Source organism: Scyliorhinus torazame, chromosome 17 (genome assembly GCF_047496885.1).
Source record: "Scyliorhinus torazame isolate Kashiwa2021f chromosome 17, sScyTor2.1, whole genome shotgun sequence".
In the NCBI taxonomy this organism is placed as follows: domain Eukaryota; kingdom Metazoa; phylum Chordata; class Chondrichthyes; order Carcharhiniformes; family Scyliorhinidae; genus Scyliorhinus; species Scyliorhinus torazame.
The window spans coordinates 108,407,118-108,427,194 of record NC_092723.1 but is presented as its reverse complement, the minus strand read 5'-3'; the positions used below and the strand labels follow the sequence as shown (position 1 = coordinate 108,427,194).

Below are 20,077 nucleotides of genomic sequence, written 5' to 3'. Positions count from 1 at the left end.
GCTGCTGGGAACAGCAATCTCAGCTACAATAAGGTGCAGAAATACAACAATTGACCCTGCAATCCTATGGAGTCCTCTGCTGCAACTCTGGCAGAACCTCTTGGGAAACTGTGTGAATGGCCATAGAAGCCACAGCTGGTCATGAAAACCAGAAATGATCACACCAAATGGTGGCCGAGGATTGAGTGAACAACACTGAGACGTGCCAGAACAAACAAGAGAGGACAACAGTTAGCAGGGGAGCCCAGCAATGGAGCCTTACAGCAGGAAATTGGTGGTGGTGGGGGAGATTCTTTATTCATTCATGGGATGCAGGTGTCGCTGGCCGGGCCAGCATTCATTGCACATCCCTTTTAAGGAATTTTAAGAGTCAACCACACTGCTATCGGCTTGGAGTTACACGTAAGCCAGACCAGATAAGGATGACAGATTTCCTTCGCTAAATGACATTAGCGAACCAGATGGGTTTTTATGACAATCAACAATGGTTTCATGGTCATCATTAGACTTTTAATTCCAGATTTTTCTTGAATTCAGATTCCACCATCTGCCCTGGTGGGATTCGAACCCATGTCCCCAGAGCATTACCCTGGGTCTCTGGATTGCTAGTCCAGTAACAATACCACAGTGCCACTGCCTGAGACTTGAATATTCATCTGTGCATATTTGAATGTGGTATATGCGGGAGTCTGTATTTTCCGTGTGCCCAATCTATGTAAGGAATAGCGCTCCAATAAACATTAAAAATATCTTTCATAGCTCAAATCATGTATTCAAATCTGGAGATTGTGAACGTGTCCAATAACCTTTCTGCAGTAAATATAGATATGCCTTATTGGAAAAAATGACTGTAGGCTTTGGTATTTAACCATTATTCTGCTTGACGTCAAAGTATTTTACTCCTGTGCGACCCACTGACTCACTGTGGCACATAGCCAGTATATGACCACAAACTGTTAGGCTGTTCTAACTCACTGAGATCCACAGCAGTATTTCAGTAACACAATTAAGAAGCATAATTTCATTTTTCTTTAGTTTAATTGAAGTACAATTTAGAGTAATCTATTACTTTCCTTGGTTGCACTATCAGAGCAAAAGTCATAAAAACCTTACTTTGAAAACTAATATTCATTACTTGACGGTTGGAAGTTTATTTTGAAAAGAGAAGGATAGGATGATGTGTCAGTCGACTTAAAAAAAAGTACTGTGTGTTCTGTCCCTGGCATCTTTTCAGTCCCATAGTTATCATGAAAGTGTATTCTTTGCTTTTGAAATGTATGCTAATGTACAAAGAACTGCATTCTCAACATTCTGCAAAAATCTCTCTCTATCAGCATCCTTTCTGTCATAAGCTCTTACTACTGGAGGACTTCCGTTCATATCAAACTGTCTGCATCTTACATAACTTGACACAAATAATAAGACATGGTGACAACAAATTGGAGCTTCTGGTGATACGAATCAAACAATCCACTGTGGCACGAGTAGGCCCACATACTGAGTGGTAAAACTGATTCAAAGGCATCAACTGAATGGCAAGATATAGTAACACGAATAGTATAATGAAACCCAGATGGCAATAGTTGATGCCAGAATAAACAGAGGAACAATTTATTCAGCTGAAATTTTACAAATTGTCTCATGCATTGTGCCCTTGGCTATAAGTATAGACTGACTGAATCAAAATCATTAGGTTCTGGTGATTACATTAGCTCTTTGTGGCGTGTTCCTCCACCAACCCAACGCACCCACCCCCTGCCCCCCAAAAAAGGTTATATTTTGTAGTCCATCTTTGGGATTTAGGCCATGAATGTTGAGATATTGTCTGACTTTCAGCATTTAGTGACCTGACCTCACCAGGTATACTGATCAGAAATCGTAGCAGTGCTAGGTGTGAGCTTGGAGACATATGAGGTGGAATTCTCCAATTCTGAGACGAGGGGCTGGATTCACCGTTTTTGAGACTAAGTGCGAAGGAACTGTGGCGTTTTCCGACAAAAATAAATCGGTGCCGACCCTTCACCGATCCTGCGATCGGTGAGGGGCTAGCAGCCGTGCCGGGTAAAACTCCCAGCTCCCACGATAAAAATGGCTAGAGAATGGCCTGGTCCGTGGCCACGCATGCACACAGTGACGACCTGCAGCGGTCGCACCGTAAAACATGTCGCCGGCCGTGCGCGGACCTGACCTGCCAGATAGTGCCCTCCTGGCCACCCTCCACCATTCCCCCGAGGCCTCGCAGAAGCCCCCCCACCCCCAGCCAGCATGGCTCCCACCTGACTGTGGCAGCGCTGGACACAGTTGCAGCTGCCACACCGGGTTTCCGACTGCTGAGACATCACGTCAACCGCGCGGTCAGGAACTCAGCCCATTGGGGGCAGAGCATCGGGGGAGTGCCTTCAGGTGACGCTCTAATGCCATTCCAACTGCGTGCGGCGCACGATGCGTTGACACCATTTTGGAGGGCCGGAGGATATCAAACCAGCGTCAAACAGGCGCCGCCCCAGATTTCAGCATTTACGGCAATTACGGTGAATCCCGCCCTAAGTGTTGACGCAGAATTTGTGGACGTACACGACAGCAAAACCGGCGCTGTACCTGGACCGATTCTGCTACTGTTAAGGGGCTAGCACCGGTGCCACGTGGAACGCAATCGATTCTAATGAGAAACGGTGCCGGATTTGCCGGTTCTGCAATTGACACTCAGGAGGTTGACAAGCTGCAGCTGCATATACACACTTCACTCCTCACACACACCCAACCCAGCCAATAAGATGGCAGTAAGGAGAGTGGCAACAAGGTTTGCGGATGCAGAGCTTGACACACTCTTGGACGCCGTGAAGGAGAGGAGGATGACCCTGCGGCCTGGCCCCGGAAGGAGGCTACCAGCCGCCGCCGTTCATCGTGCCTGGTGCAGGTGGCAGAAACAGTCAGCGCTGTGGGCAATCTCATCTGGATCGGCCAGCAGTGCCATAAAAAACTGCACAACCTACTCAGGGCGGCCAGGGTGAGTAGGCAGCACTGTGCCCCTGGTACCAACCCCTGTCCCACACACCCACCACCCTATCCACCTCCCCCCACCAACTGGAGGGCAGGTGAACGCCCACCCAGCACTACATGCCCGCACCTATACCGGCCACCATGGCCAGTACCCTGGCTATTGAGGCCACCAGCCACCCACACCCTGGGCAGCCTGCGTTGGACCGTCTAAGACTGTCGTTGTCTGTTCCGAGGAGAAGGCCGTGCACAACCGCCAGGAGTGGAAGAAGACAGGAAGGGGACCACTGCACCTGTGGCCCCACACTGAGGCAGAGCAGAGGGCCCTGGGTGTGGTCGACGGCTCGGAGGAAAGGGAGGTCGCCGAGATGGCGTTTAGTCGCGGGCGAGGAAGTGAGAGCCTGCTTAGTTGCCAGTTCCCCATGCCACATGTGTCAACTCCCCCCCCCAACACCACCCTCACCTTCAGCACTGCACCACTCTCACCCTACACCACCCACACCCCACCAGCCCCCATCCACACACTCACCCCCACGCCCCTACCAGCTTGGGGTCTAACCATGCGTCTTGTCTTGTGTCTTGCGTGACCTGCTGCGGATGGGGTGGGTCCATCTGGCTTACCCCGCCCCCAGCCAGTACCACAGCCGGAGCCCTCCGTGAGCCGAGTAGTGACGAGGAGAGCAGCTCGGACACCAGCTCTCCGCCCAAGACTCAGGACACCCCGGATCTCAGGTCGGAGGATGACAGTGATTTCCCGTCACAGCTGTCTCCAACACCCTCCACCGTCCCAGAGACACTCACCTCGGTTAGGCACTTTAGTGAAGAGGCTCCTGGGACACTATCTGGTGCTCACCACACAGCTGCTTTGGTACAGCAGGTGGAGGTAGAAGCACCCAAGTGGGGGCGGACGGTCGGAGGACAGGCCGACCCCAGGAACCAGCTGCCGTCCAGATGGGTTTCGGGCTTCTGGAACGGACAGTCCCATCATGGAGATGCAGTCACAGAGCCAGGGACTATGTGAGGAGTTGTCGGCGAGCACCCAGCATCTGCAGGTGCAGTTGGAGGAGTCCAACCGCATGCAGGAGCAGGAGATGGTGCCGGCCATGCGAGCCACCCCAGGCCAACACTGCACGGATGGTGTCTGTGGTGCAGGCATTGGGTGACAGTTTCGGCTATGGATCAGCGTGTCCAAATCCTCAGGCATTCTGTGTAGGTGCTGGCTGAGGCCCAAGACAGGGTTGCCGTCTCACTGGCAACCATGTGCCAGCGCCACCTGGAAATCACAGTGTCACTCCTGAACGTGGCCCAGTCACAGCGGGCCATGGCTGGGAACGTCGCTAGTCGTTCCCAGGCGCTGGCCGATGTGGCGTAGTCAGAGAGGGAGGTGGCCCAGTCCCAGAGGGAGATGGCGCAAGTCAAGGAGTATTGTGGCACAGTCCCAGCCAGAGATGGTCCACTCCCTGTGCTCCATGGCCGCGAGCATGCGGACCCTGGCCGAGACCAGAGTGGGCCTCCAGGACTGGCAGCGCCAGGTGGTGGGAGAGCCTCTGCTCACACGCCCGTTCCATGGTGTACCCACGGGCCATCGGCACCTCGAGGGAGGAGGAGGTGATGGGGCCCGTGCCGGTGACTCCCACAAGGGAGGTGTCAGAACAGTGCAGCATCTTGGACTCCTCCCTTCCTGTCCCTGATGCATCTGGGGGGCAACGGGCGGAACAGGACAGCACCATGTCTCTTGGGACACCTGAGCAGCAGCTGGGCCCATCCAGGCACAGTCGCCCCAGAAGATACCCGCCAATATGGACCCAGGTCACAGGGCAGGAATCACAACAGGCCACCTCCACTCCTGCTGTACCGCCTGGCGAACCACCTCGATGTAGCTATAGGGCCCGTAAGACCAGAAAGTTAGACACCAGTTAAGTTGGCACGGGTGCAAGGCACAGTTTAGTTATAGGGGCTAGGACACAAATCTGTAAATATTCATCCACATTAAACACCTGTTACCACTGTTACAACGTGTCTCGGTGATCACTCAGATAGGTGTGAGGGCTGGGCTCGTCTCGTCTGGCCATGGGGCGGGGGGCGGATGTTGTGGGTGGCCCGGATGTTGTGGGTGTCCCCAGATCTCAACCCAACCTCCCCCCACGCCTCCCCCTCCACCACCATCGTCAACCCAGGGATTTGATAGGACCGTGTGATGGACTAGCCAGCTCTCATGCAGGGTTCACCCAGGTGGACAGTGGAATGTGCTACCGTGGGCAGGAGTCAGACGATACTGACGCCAGAGCTCATCGCAGAGCGGGCTTTCATCATCCTCCATGCCATGGACCAGACCCGGTGATACTGCCAACCCAGGGCCCACACCCCGTAGTGCGGCAGGTAAGTATCACAGAGGGGTTGTAGGTGGGGGTTGCTGGGGGGTGAGTGAGGGGGTGTGGGGGTGGGATGCTGTGTCTGTCCCCCTGGCCAGTTCCTCCCCAGTTGGTGAGCCCGAAGGCAATCACAGCACCCTGTATGCATTGGCCCTGGGGCACACTTCCTGAGGCCTCCCATGCCTGCCTGAGACCGATGCCCTGCCCATCCTTGCCCCCCCCCTGCAAATTCCTCATTGGACGAAGACTGGTGTTCCATCTCCTCCTCCAGCACATCACCTCTCTGCTGCGTAGTGTTGTGGAGGACAGGGCAGCCCGTCACGATGGGGTCGACCCTCTCAGCACCATCATCAGGGAAACCGTCACCTGGACAGCCACCGGGAGCGAGTGTCCTCTCCCATACCACCGTGGTTCCAGGTGTGCCATCACCTGGCAGATATGTCGCACTGTCTCTCTGTTCAGCCGGAGTCTTAACAGGCGCTGATGGTACACACGAGGCCTAATGGGGCGCCTTCTTGCCACCTCCTCCTCCTCGGCCTGTTGGGCGGCTCGCTCTCCATCCTGAGCGGCTGCCACCTGTTCCTCTGGGACACGTTCCGCTGCTGCAACTTCCTCCTCCTCGAGCAGCTCCAGCTCGAACAGCCACAGGGCATCCCCCAGGGCTGCAGGCACTAGCAGGAAGGCCATCATTGCTGGTTGAATTCCAATATCAATTGTCTGCAGGGGATTAAAAGGCTGACATGTTAGCATGGTGCGTACCCCCATGCCCAAACAGGTCCATCAGGCTACATGGTGGCCAAGGTTAGCACTCCCGACTCTGCCCCCGCATATCCCCCCCGCCCCCATCTCCGCACCCTTGGCCCCGTCGGTGGCCGGCACCGTGGGGACCCCTGGCCCTGCTGCCCTTCCCTGATGCCAAAGGGACCGTCGGCCGGCACTGCCCTCGCCAAGGGTATGCACCATGGTCGCCATAGGGGCTACAGTGGGCGTTGCTCTGGGTTTGCCGCCAGCAGGTGGCAGCCAGGTAGGAGGGTGCGGGGCTGGTGGAGGGTGGGGTGCGGGAGTAGGGGCACCCATACAGCCGGTGTCACTCTGCAGAGCCAGCGGCCAAGGTGAGTGGTCAGTGGGTGCGCAGCAAGATGCCTTGCAGGCCGTGGCAATGGCGGACCATGCCTGGGCACAGCCCCAGTCCCGTGGGGGGTCACCCAGCCATGCATCCAATTCCCCCGTCACCTCCCCCCTCTCCCGGCCCTGGCAGGGCTCCCCCCCACTTCAGCCAACCTGGCCAGTGTCTAGCCTAGCAGCCCGCAGGCACTCCTCTCTGATTCCTAACTCCTCTCGCTCTCCCGCATCAGCCATGACGCCGGTTTCACAATTTTTAAAAGGAAAAGTGAACCACACCATCTGAAACTCGGCCCATCAGAGGAGGAGAATCATGAGGCCCTAGAGAATTCTGGGTTAGCCCCACTAATGATACGCAAACGGTTTTTCCTGTACATGTGTTCCGGTACGCATTGACGTCGCTGTTGAGGTGACGGAGAATTGTGGTTGTTAAATCGGTACCCGCGTCAGAACCTATTCTCCGCCCAATCGCGTTTCGCGATTTCAGCATAGGCCAGTGAAGAATCCCACCAATGAATTTTGGTTCAAAGATCCTCTCCCTTATGGCCCTTGAGCAGAGGCATTATGTTGACATAATTCCCATTGAAGGAACTCCATGTATTCAGCCCTTCCGCAATGTCTGCAGATACTTCTGGCCAATGTCTTTTACAGATCAAATGACACAAAACCTTCTTCTATTCTGATATTAAAATCAATTGCTTTTTCAAAAACATATAGCAATCATGAGTATTCCACTTGAATAATTTGAGCTGAATAAAACTGTTAATTAGCAAGTAGCCAAAAGCGGTTGAGCACCAATCCTAATGAGGAGCCCATGAAATTTATTGAGATTTATTTCCATTCACCAGTTTGCATTTTATGCATCGCCCAGCTTGATCATGAAATGTACCTTGAAGAAGAAAGGAATGTTCTTCACCTTTTAGGAGGAAGAAAATGACGGTCCAACAGGACATAGTTCTTGTGGTACAGGAAACAACAGGTGGCAATTATAATACCTATGTTGCTTTCCATTTAGGAAGATGACAAGCAACATAATTTATTTTTTCTTATTAAACACTTGACTCTCAAGATGGTTGAATGGGTCACTTGAGAAGTTTTATAATTCTTCCCCTGACTGTTTTCCAAATATCTTAATAGAACAATCATGAACTCTGTACGGAACCAGTTTGACCGACTGGCTGATGTTAGTAAGACTAAACACTACCTATCCCCCTGGCTGTCAGGAGTGCTTAAGTGGTGGGCCTGTTTGAGAAAGTGTGCCACAGCAGAATGGGTTACTAATCCAGAGTGGGTTTGGAGTCCCCTCGAGCCCAAACCAGGAAGGGGGTGACACATTTCCTTTTCTGAAGGACATTTGAGAACCAGTAGGATTTTAATGAGAATCTGGCAGTTATACACAAAGAACCAGACTTATTCAGTTCAGTTTCACAACTTGGCATGGTGAGATTTGAACCCGCAATCTTGCAAATCTGAGTCCAGTGCTCTTTTCCCATGCAGGATTTTTTATAAACAAGTCCAATATTCTTAACTGTTTGACTGCCCGCCATAAACATTTGAAATTTAAATCATTTTGGGGGGAAGATTTCTGTTGTGCACTATCTACAGGAGATGTATAAGTATACAATTAAAGACAATTTGCTTGTATAAGGCATGGAACTGTTTATGATTTCATTAAAAATAGAAAAGAACAGAAATCTTTCCCAAGCAGGTCTACCTGAAAATCCCAGATCTCCGAGTACAACGTGTTTCCTGTCCTTTACACTGCTGATCTGTGGGAAGTAAATATCCAGGGTGAGAAATAGGATGCACCCAAAGAACGCAATGATGCCAATGGCAATGCCATAGTTGCAGGCATTGTTGTTTTTGTTGAAAACGCAGTAAAGGTAGTCGCTGCTTTTATTGACGTAGCCTTCATTCACTATGGAAGCAAATACAACGATGGAGAACACCTGTGGAAGAAGGAATGGACATGTGTGAGTGCCAAGAATTATAGGGAACCAACATCAGTAACAACGAAACCGGTTTCGGTTTCCAATCAAAAATTTAGCCATAACAGGAATTCAGGCAAGCAGGTCTTCTGAACAGAACCAATTATTCCACAGAGATAAAGTGATAATAATAAAGATCAATAAACACCTGTAGCAGCATGTGATCTTTGCTTTAAAAAGGAAGCTGTCGGTTAGTTATTTCATTCACCATAAACAGATCTGCAATCCATTTGTACCACAGGAAATGCTCCGTCAATGTCTAACAGGGTCACAACTGCCCTTCCTTTCCATTCCATGGGTCTATCCAGTCGGACACGGGCGATATCAGGAACAAAGGTCAAGCAGCCACACACTGATACACCAGCCATGTTTTTTTGAAATTCATCTGTGGGATGTGAGAGTCATGTATTTATCGCCCATCCCTAATTATCTTTCAGAAGGTGATGGTGAGCTGCATTCTTGAACCGCTGCAGTCCATTTGGTGCAGGTGCACCCATGGTGCTGTTAGGAAAGGAGTCCCAGGATTTTGACACAGCGACAGTGAAGGAACGACGATATAGGGCGAAATTCTCCTGAAACGGCGCGATGTCCGCCGACTGGCACCCAAAACGGCGCAAATCAGTCGGGCATCGCACCGCCCCAAAGGTGCGGAATGCTCCGCATCTTTGGGGCCGAGCCCCAACCTTAAGGGGTTAGGCCCGCGCCGGACGAATTTGCGCCACGCCAGCTGGCGGAAAAGGCCTTTGGTGCCCCGCCAGCTGGTGCGGAAATGACATCTCCGGGCGGCGCATGCGCGGGAGCGTCAGCGGCCGCTGACGGCATTCCCACGCATGCGCAGTGGAGGGAGTCTCTTCCACCTCCGCCATGGTGGAGACCGTGGCGAAGGCAGAAGGGAAAGAGTGCCCCCACGGCACAGGCCTGCCATCGGATCGGTGGGCCCTGATCACGGGCCAGGCCACCGTGGGGGCACCTCCCGGGGCCAGATCGCCCCGCGCCCCCCCCAGGACCCTGGAGCCCGCCCGCGCCGCCTTGTCCCACCAGTAAGGTAGGTGGTTTAATCTACGCCGGCGGGACAGGCATTTTAGCGGCGGGACTTCGGCCCATCCGGACCGGAGAATCGCGGGGGGGGCCCGCCAACCGGCGCGGTGCGATTCCCACCCCCGCCGAATATCCGGTGGTGGAGAATTCGGCAACCGGCGGGGGCGGGATTCACGCCAGCCCCCGGCGATTCTCCGACCTGGCGGGGGGTCGGAGAATCTCGCCCATAGTTCCAGGTCAGGATGGCGAGTGGCTTGCAGGGAAACCTGCAGGTGGTGGTGTTCCCCAGCATCTGCCACGCCTGCCCTTGTAGGTCAGTACTTCCCAAACTGTGGGTCATGGACACCTTGGAGTTTAGACTGAATTCCAACAGCTACAAAGCTCTATTGGCGAGGGTGGTCTAACAAACAGATCTTTGATGCCTGATTGCTGCTGAAAAAAAAACGTGAAGAGGTAGGAGGTATTCATTTTTAAAAAGCCCCTGCAGTTTAAACAATTCCTACCACCCTGAACTCCCCCCACCATCTACCCCCCACCCACCTCCACCCCCAACCATCCCCCATCCCCTCTCACAAAGTTTGAAGCATTAAAATTGGTATCACTCCAGGAAAAGTGTACAAAGCACTTGTGGATGGTTGAAGGAGGCATGATAGGTTGCTGCAGGCCATCTTGTAAATTGTACACACTTCTGCCACTGTGCATCGGTGGGGGAGGGAGTGAATTTAAAGATGGAGGGTTAGCATTGCTGCCTCACAGCGCCAAGGTCCCAGGTTCGATCACGGCTCTGGGTCACTGTCCGTGTGTAGTTTGCACATTCTCCCTGTGTTTGCGTGGGTTTCGCCCCCACAACCCAAAGATGTGCAGGGTAGGTGGATTGGCCATGCTAAATTGCCCCTGAATTCGAAAAAATGAATTGGGTACTCCAAATTTATTATTTTTAAAAGGTGGTGGATGGGTTGCAGATCAAAGCTTTGTGGATGTACCAACACCCCATGGACACTTATTGGACCACATGCAGTGGTTCAATAAGAAAGTTTCTCAAGGGAAATTAGCCTGCAGTGCTAATAATTTATGAAACAATACATTTAAAATAAGGGCAGGCTGAGTCCCCTATAACTGCACAGCCTTGTTTGCCTATAACCTACTTCATGAGCTGCCCATAGGAAAGCAGATGTCTTTACTCACTATTTATCACATCAAATGGTCTGCAGAATGTCTGATTGGGTCGATAGTGAACAAAGACATCTGGTTTAGGTTCTGTTAGATTAAAACTATAGAACAACAACTCAAAATAAATAAATCACCGATATACATTAACTTCAAAACTCAAAGCACCCTCTCTTGATGCATGAGTTTGATGAGTGGGGGAGGATATTTGCGGTGTTGATTTCTGTCCTGATGACTCTTCTAATATCCGGCATTCTTTTTGGTTCGATTAATATAGTCCAGACCCGTTTCCTAGCCAAAAATAAAATCGCAAATGTCCTAAACGCACTGACGAATGTCTAATACTGCACTCAGCTGATTCAAAGACAAGATGGAGAAACGTATGGCCAACAGTTTTAGGGGTTTGCTCTCCAACTCTAACACAAAGTATGAGAATGTTGCCAGACCTGGATAATTACAGCTGTGAGGAAAGATTGGACAGGCTGGGGTTGCTCTTCTTGGAACAAAGGAGGCTGAGGGGCGATTTGATTGAGATGTGCTACAAACTGGTGAGTGGCCTGGATCGGGTGGGTGAGAAGGGCCTATTTACTTTACCAGAGGTCAGTGACTAGCGGAATAGATTTAAGGTGATTCGCAGAAAAATTAGAGGGGAGACGAGGAAAATATATTTCATTCAGAGGGTTGTGAGGGTGTGAAACTCATTACCTGAAAAGGGTAGTAGAGGCAACCTATTTAAAAGGTGCCTAGATGTGCACCTCAAGTGCTGCTACCTGCAAGGCCAATGACCAAATGCTGGAAATGGCATTAGACTGGGGGGCTCGTTTCTCAGACGGGCAGACACAATGGGGCAAGTGGCCTCTTTCTGTGCAGTTAATTAGTGGGGATGTTTGTTCTCAAGTAGCTTGATGTGCCAGCTTGCTCATTCTGAAGAAATAAATTAACAGCCCACGTTATTCTCCCCCACGTAATGCTTAAAGGACTGATCACGCCAGTGGGGTAATAATCACCCACGTGTGAGTATCAAAAGGTTGTGTTAAAAGTCCCCACTCGCAGAAACTTGTATGACTCACATTCATATTGAAATGGAGAAGTTATGGCTCCAGCATACAGTGAGCCATGTGATTCTCAAAACACAGATTTCAACAAAGAAACAAACAGACATTAAGCAATTAAACAAATTTCCCAGAAAATAGTGATACTTTGAAAACTGCAATTCTCAGAACATTAATTGCCGTTTGCAGCTTTCAAAATACAGTTAACTTTCGGCATGTTACTGTTCTTTAGCTTGTAATTATAAATCACTCCTGTGTATCACTTGTGTCCAGTCTAATTAGCACTAAAAGAACTGAGATTTCTGTGCAACCTATAATCTCAATAATGATTGTGAAACCATTTGCTCATTGGGTACAATGCTTTGTATTCTAGCTTTGTACTTTAAACAAGGGGCTTAAAAAAACATATTTTTCCACCACATTTAAAACAATGATATTTGATTGCTGGCCTTCAAGGGGCTGAACATCACTTGCTTTATGTTGGGGGCAATATTTTGCACTTAGATGGAAATAGGATGCAGATCAGTTTGTCATGAAAACAATACTTGTCTCATTGTGGAGCGGAGGTCAGGAACCACAGCTCGGGTCCACTCTTGTAGACCGAGAGTGGGCTACAAATGCAGGGCACTGCAATTTTTACATGCTGTGGGACCAAGCCGCCTGTGCAGGAAGAAAAATGGCCTGAAAACCCAGGTCAGGTAACTGGGAGTGGGACATCATTGAAAAGAGGTAACCCAGGCAGGGCACAGTGAAGAGGGGACCGGAGGTGGTCCCAAAGGGAGAGGGGACAGGGAGAGGTCCCAAAGATAGAGTCCCTGACAGAGGACAGGGAAAGGTAAAAAAAAAAAGGGGAGCGTCTCAGACAGGGACAGGGACACGAATAGAAATGGGTACCAGCTAAGGTAAAAAGAGAGGAGCATAGAAAAATGACTCCAAGAAAGAAAAGGGCTGTGGGAGGCAGACTTTAAGTAAAGAGGGCCCCAGCAAAGCCTTGGTAGTCAAAGAAAACTCAGAAGAAGCACTGAAGATCCAAGAAGGTTGCCGAAGTTTGGTGACCCTGTTGTGTGGGCCGTTGAGTGAAGGAACTCCTTTTTAGCAGCAGTGTCCTTCTCGGCATGGTCGCAGACCTGAAATTGTACTTAAGAGTTGGTGTTTGAGTGCACACTTCAAAATCTAGGGGAACAGAATTTTAGGAGACCAGATTCAAACCCTGCGAGGTGGGACATCGTTGATCCCATCTAAGTTGGAGCGACATTTAGGGAGAATCCCAAAGTGAGATCTTTGAAGGTGAAGATGGGAATCCCTTGTGCGAAAGACAGAGTTGCAGATGAGATTGGTTGACTCACAGTGTTCATTGATGTCTGGGTAGATTATTGAGAAATCTGTGGAATCTGTCCTGGTCGCATCTGTCATTTATTGTGTAGTGTGGTGTGTTCGACAAGAATTTCCACCTGATCGACCTGCCACAATTCTTTCTCATATTGACACACTACTGTTAGGTTGTGATGCATTCCCTTGGGATTGAAATCTACTAGTAGGCTAATGGCATGATACCAACTGCATCCAATGTTGTACAATGGAAAAAGCAGCAAGAAAGGCAACAAATTGAGAGTCATCAGTTTAAACCATCAATTCTACTGTTAAAATACTGGAGTAAAAGGAAGATTTAAGAATTCAGTAAAATCAAGGTTAAAATTGAAATTGGGATAAAATAAAGTAAAGAGATTGGATAAAAGAGGAACTTAGGAGTGCAGCTGTCTAAACGGATGGTTTTTCTATGCAAATTAGTATCGCAGTCGGAAAACAAGTGTTTACCTAGTGACTGGGGAAAACAATGGTGTGTAGAAATAGATGTCAGAACTATGGAAGAGGCGAGTTCAAAACAGAGAGAAGAATATAATTTGCACCTACATGCTTAAAGTCAGAGTGTTATTAAGATAGCATAACATCAAAGGAAAAGGACAGCATAATCAGAGGAGGATAACTCAGTACAGCCGGAGAGAAACAATTATCATCATAGCCACACCCTGCCGAAGAAAGCAGGTTCTCCTGAAAACAAGTTGATTCTAAAGGTGCTATTTAAAACAAATTCTAAAAAGGAAGAACCATTACGTTGAATCAAAGAATGTCTTCCAAAACTTGGGAAATAACCTGTGGATGGTAACTACATGCTTTGATGAAGAGTCATCCAGACTTGAAACATCAGCTCTGTTCTCCCTCTACAGATGCTGTCAGACCTGCTGAGATTGTCTATCATTTTTTGTTTCTGTTTCAGATTCCAGTATCTGTAGTAATTTGCTTTTATCTAACTATATGCTGGATTTAGCTCATAGAGTTATGTAATATTTTATGTTGTTTAGGAAAAGGAGTATTTCTTAGAGTTTGTGAAGTGGAGATAGTTGGAACAAGGATTAACTTCATGAGATACGGGGCTGGATTCTCTAAGCCTCCACGTCGAAATCGCGATCGGCCAGGGGCGGATAATGGGTGTTTACGCCGAAATCCAGTCTGATGCCGCTCCCGCGGTTCTCCAGTCCCCAGAGAATCGCTTGCGAATCGCGCATGCACGAACTACGCGGCACGGGTAGGGGGCCATTGACCGAGGCCCCCCTCCCGGGATTCTCCGAGGAAAACTGGCCGAGTCCTGACTGCGTGGTTCTAACTCAGTCCGTGGCCGCCCTGGTGGGGGGCGGGGAATCAACCACAAGGGTGGCCTCATGACCGGCCAGGGGGGGGGGGGGGGGGCAATCGGGTGTCACGGACCTGCGGGAGCACGCAATCTCGTGGGGGCCTACATTCTGGTACCGCTCTGCGGGGCTACGTCCACCATGTCCCACGGGGCGACCGCTGCAGGCCGCTGCCTTGCGCATGCGCGGTCTCTCGACTGGAAGTGCGGTGCCCCGTATCTGCAGTCAGAGCTGCAAAAAGCACTCCAGGGCCCTGCTAGCCCCTTGCAGGTCGGAGAATCACTCAGAACTTTCGTCAGGAAAATGACTTTCGTCCAGAGTGATTCGCCAGCGTTTTTACGCTGGAGTGGGGAATTATTGGAGAATTCCACCCACGGTGTGTGTCCAGCCATTATTGTAGTTAAGCGATCTGTTGTAGTATATTATCGCATTTCTTGTCTAGTGTTTTCTTTTAAGTTAATAAATGTTTTTTACTAATGGATTATAACAAGACTGTACTGCTCCTCCATGGTTTGCATATCTTTTGTCATATTATACCAAATACAGTGCCGGAGGCCATTCTGCCCATCAAGTCTGCACCTGCCCCCCGAAAGAGCACTCTACCTAGGGCCACACCCCTGCGCATTGATCATGGCCAATCCACCTAAACGGCATAGTTTTGGACTGCAGGAGGAAATTGAAGCATGTGGAGGAAATCCATGCAGATACGGGGAGAACATGCAAACTCCAAACAGACAGTCACCCTAGGCCGTAATCCAACCCGGGTCCCTGGTGCTGTGAGGCAGCAGTGCTAGCCACTGTGCCATTCCACGTTCCAAATTCTGGGATTAGGATAAACTCGCATTTAACATCAGTGGGGTTATTAATATTACTGTCATCTGTCCACTAAGAAAGAATTCCCCCTAATCAACATTATATGCATTGATGCTGGAAATATTAAAAGATCAGTTAATTCTTTGAGCCAGATCGCCTGCAGCTGGATCCGCAATCAAGCGACGCCGAAAAGGACTTTCAACACTGGCTAGCTTGTTTCGAAGCTTACATCAGGTCTGCACCAAACCCAATCCCGGAAGCTCAGAAGATCCAGATACACTACTCGCGGCTGAGCTCCAACGTCTTTCCTCTTATCCAGGATGCACCGAACTACGCCGAAGCCATGGCGCTACTGAAAGAGAATTACGCCCAGCAGACGAACACACTTATCGCCAGACACATACTCTCTACTCGCAGTCAACTACCAGGTGAGTCCGTAGAAGATTTCTGGCGTGCTTTAATTCCTCTGGTCAGGGACTATGACTGTCAGGCCGTCACGGCCACGGAACATTCAAACCTCCTCATGCGGGATGCCTTCGTTACGGGGATAGGGTCAGACCTCATACGCCAGCAACTTTTAGAAGGGGCCACGCCTAACCTCGCAGCAACAAAAAAACTGGCGCTATCGATGACGGTCGCCTCGCGCAATATTCAGGCCTACACCCCCAGCCGTGCGGCCCACCCCTCCTACATATCGTGGACCCCGCAGACGGCCGCCCCACTGGGGGCCTCACCCAGTCAATACACCCGTGCCACACGCCAGCCAGCCAACCCTGGGGGCCCCCGATGTTACTTCTGCAGGCAACAGAAAGACCCCCGCCAACGCTGCCCGGCCCGCACCGCCCTTTGCAAGGCCTGCGGCAAGAAGGGGCACTTCGCTGCGGTGTGCCAGGCCCGCTCAGTCGCCGCTATTGCCCTGACTCCCCTCGCGTACGGACAATGGGCGCCGCCATCTTCACCTCCCCGGACCACGTGCGGCCAGTGGGCGCCGCCATCTTCTCCCCCTCAGACCATGCGCGGCCAGTGGGCGCCGCCATCTTCCCCACCTCGGACCACGTGCAGCCCATGGGCATCGCCATCTTTTTCAAGCCCCACCACGTGCGGCCCGTGGGCGCCGCCATCTTGTCCACCCCAAGATCATCAGGCGCCGCCATCTTGTCTTCCCCACGGCACATGGGCACCACCATTGTTCCAGGACCCGTGCCCCCCGGGCACCCCATTGTTCGACACCAGCAACGACCAGCCACGACTCGCCTTGGTCACGATCGACCAGTCTCGCCCGCACAACCTAGCCACTGCCTCGACAAGCATGAAGATCGATGGGCACGAGACCTCTTGCCTGCTGGACTCCAGGAGCACCGAAAGCTTCATCCATCCAAATAGGTAATGCGCTGGTCCCTTGCGGTACACCCCGCCAATCAAAGAATCTCCCTGGGATCCGGATCCCATTCCGTGGCGATCCGGGGTTACTGTATAGTCACACTCACGGTCCAGGGCGTAGAATTCACCGGCTTCCGCCTCTACGTCCTCCCCAACTCTGCGCTGCCCTGCTACTCGGTCTGGACTTCCAGTGTAACCTCCAGAGCCTAACCCTGAAATTTGTCAGGCCCCTACCACCCCTCACTGTGGGCGACCTCGTGACCCTAAAGGTCGATCCGCCTTCCCTCTTCGCAAATCTAACCTCGAATTGCAAACCCGTCGCCACCAGGAGCAGACGGTACAGCGCCCAGGACAGGACCTTCATCAGGTCCGAGGTCCAGCGGCTGCTTTGGGAAGGCATCATCGAGGCCAGCAACAGCCCCTGGAGAGCCCAAGTGGTAGTGGTGAAAACTGGGGAGAAATACAGAATGGTCGTGGACTACAGACAGACCAGCAATAGGTACACACAGCTCGACACGTACCCCCTCCCATGCATATCTGATATGGGCAATAAGATTACACAGTACCGGGTCTTCTCAACTGTAGACCCCAAATCCGCCTACCACCAACTCCCCATCCATAAGCGGACCTCCCATACACTGCCCTCGAGGCAGATGGCCGCCTCTACCATTTTCTCAGGGTTCCCTTCGGCGTCACCAACGGGGTCTCGGTCTTCCAAAGGGAGATGGACCGAATAGTCGACCAGTTCGGTTGGCGGGCCACGTTCCCATACCTAGACAATGTCACCATCTGCGGCCACGATCAGCAGGACTACAATGCCAACCTTGCCAGATTTCTCCACACCGCCACTCTCCTAAACCTCACCTATAACAAGGAGAAGTGCGTATTCATCATGAACCGCTTCGCCATCCTCGGCTACATGGTCCAGAACGGAGTTCTGGGGCCCAATCCCGACCACATGCGCCCCCTCATGGAGCTCCCCCTTCCCCACTGCCCCAAGGCCCTCAAACGCTGCCTAGGGTTCTTTTCATACTACGCCCAGTGGGTCCCAAGGCCCGTCCACTCATCCAGTCCTCCCTTTTCCCCCTGACGGCCGAGGCTCAACATGCCTTCAACCGTATTAGAGCCGGTATCGCCAAGGCCGCGATGCACGCAGTAGACGAGACGCTGCCCTTTCAAGTGGAGAGCGATGCATCAGGCGTCGCCCTAGCTGCCACACTCAATCAGGCAGGCAGGCCCGTGCATTCTTTTCCCGCACCCTTCATGCCTCCGAAATTCGGCACTCCTCTGTCGAAAAAGGGGCCCAAGCCATCGTTGAAGCTGTGCGGCATTGGAGGCATTACCTGGCCGGCAGGAGATTCACTCTCCTCACTGACCAACGGTCGGTAGCCTTCATGTTCAATAACACACAGCGGGGTAAGATCAAAAATGATAAAATCTTGAGGTGGAGGATCTCACCCGTACAGTTGTCTGGGAGGCTCTAAAGGTGGTGGTGAGGGGTGAGGTGATTTTGTTTAAGGCCAGGGTGGACAAAGATGAGAGGTTGGAGCGGCTGAGGGTAATAGATGAGATGTTGGAGGTAGATAGGAGTTATGCAGAAGATGGGGACCCAGCGAAGCTGGAAAAGAGGAAGGAACTACAGGCGAGCTTTGACCGACTATCTACCAGGAACATAGCACATTACAGCGCAGTACAGGCCCTTCGGCCCTCGATGTTGCGTCGACTTGTGAAACCACTCTAAAGCCCATCGTCCATATGTCTATCCAATGACCATTTAAATGCCCTTAATGTTGGCGAGTCCACTACTGTTGCAGGCAGGGCATTCCATGCCCTTACTACTCTCTGAGTAAAGAACCTACCTCTGACATCTGTCCTATATCTATCTCCCCTCAATTTAAAGCTATGTCCCCTCATGCTAGACATCACCATCCGAGGAAAAAGGCTCTCACTGTCCACCCTATCCAATCCTCTGATCATCTTGTATGCCTCAATTAAGTCACCTCTTAAACTTCTTCTCTCTAACGAAAACAGCCTCAAGACCCTCAGCCTTCCCTCATAAGATCGTCCCTCCATACCAGGAAGGCGGTGCGCCAACTGAGACGAGCAAGGGGTGTAGTTTACGAACATGGAGATAAGGCTGTATATTAGCAGGTCAGCTCCAGAGGGAGGCAACGGCAAGGGAAATTCTTCAGGTGAGGGACAGGGCAGGGAAGTTGGTGGTGGCTCCGGATCTGATCAACAAGGTCTTTGAGGAATTTTATGAGAAGTTGTACAGGTCAGAGCCACCTGGGGGAGACCGTGAGATGCAGGAATTTCTAGATGGATTGGAGTACCCGAGGCTAGGGGAGGGAGACAGGGCGACATTAGAAGGCGTGATAGTGGAGCAGGAGATAAAGGATGCGATTGGGAGGATGCAGTTGGGGAAGGTGGCAGGGCCGGATGGGTTTCCGGTGGAATATTATAAAAAATTCAAGGATAAGCTGGCACCCCTGATGATGGGGATGTTTGAAGAGACGATAGGGAAGGGGGTGTTGCCACAAACTTTGGGGCAGGCATCGATTTCCCTGTTGCTAAAAAAAGATAAGGATCCGATGGAGTGTGGGTCGTATCGGCCCATATCACTTCTGAATGTGGATGCAAAAGTATTGGCGAAGGTACTGGCGGGTAGGCTGGAGGAGTGCCTCCCGAAGGTGATAGGTGAAGATCAGACGGGGTTTGTGAAAGGGAGGCAGCTCTTTTCAAACGTTAGAAGGTATTGAACGTCGTTATGGCACCGGCAGAGGGGAAGGAAACAGAGGTGGTTATGGCACTGGACGCTGAGAAGGCGTTTGAATGGGGGTACTTGATGGCAGTTCTGGAGCGGTTTGGGATTGGACCAAGATTTGTGAACTGGGTAAAGCTGCTGCATAAGGAGCCAAGGGCGAGTGTCCGCACAAACAACATCAGCTCGAGATACTTTTCTCTCCACCGTGGGACTAGGCAGGGATGTCCTGTGTCCCCCCTGCTGTTTGCACTCGCGATTGAGCCATTGGTCATCGCATTAAGAAGTTCGGGGGTATGGAAAGGAATAGTGCGGGGGGGAGATAGAGCATAGGGTGTCCTTATATGCCGATGACTTGCTGTTATACGTGTCGGAACCAAGTGTGTCGATTGAGGGAATATTGGAGCTGCTTCGAGTGTTTGGGTCTTTCTTGGGGTACAAACTAAATCTAGACAAGAGTGAGTATTTTGTGGTGTCTCGGCCGGAGGTGGGGGCAGGGTTGGGGGGGGAGCTGCCATTCCGTAGGGCAAGGACTCACTTTAGGTACCTGGGGGTGCAGGTTGCCCGGGAGTGGGGGGGCTCCGTAGGTACAACACTTCTAGTTTGGTGGGGAGAGTGAAAGCTGATCTGGCAAGGTGGGATGGTCTCCCTCTGTCACTGGCGGGTCGGGTACAGGCGGTTAAAATGAACGTGTTGCCGC

At 51.4% G+C, this 20,077-nt stretch overlaps 1 protein-coding gene across 1 annotated transcript in view; it reads right to left on the bottom strand.

The window, feature by feature from the left end:
• Positions 1-20,077, bottom strand: part of syngr3a (synaptogyrin 3a) — a 137,584-nt gene that overhangs the window by 55,321 nt on the left and 62,186 nt on the right. Inside the window, exon 2 of the mRNA XM_072480851.1 lies at positions 8,206-8,440. Coding sequence (XP_072336952.1) covers positions 8,206-8,440 — 235 coding nt within the window. The remainder of the gene's footprint in view (positions 1-8,205; positions 8,441-20,077) is intronic.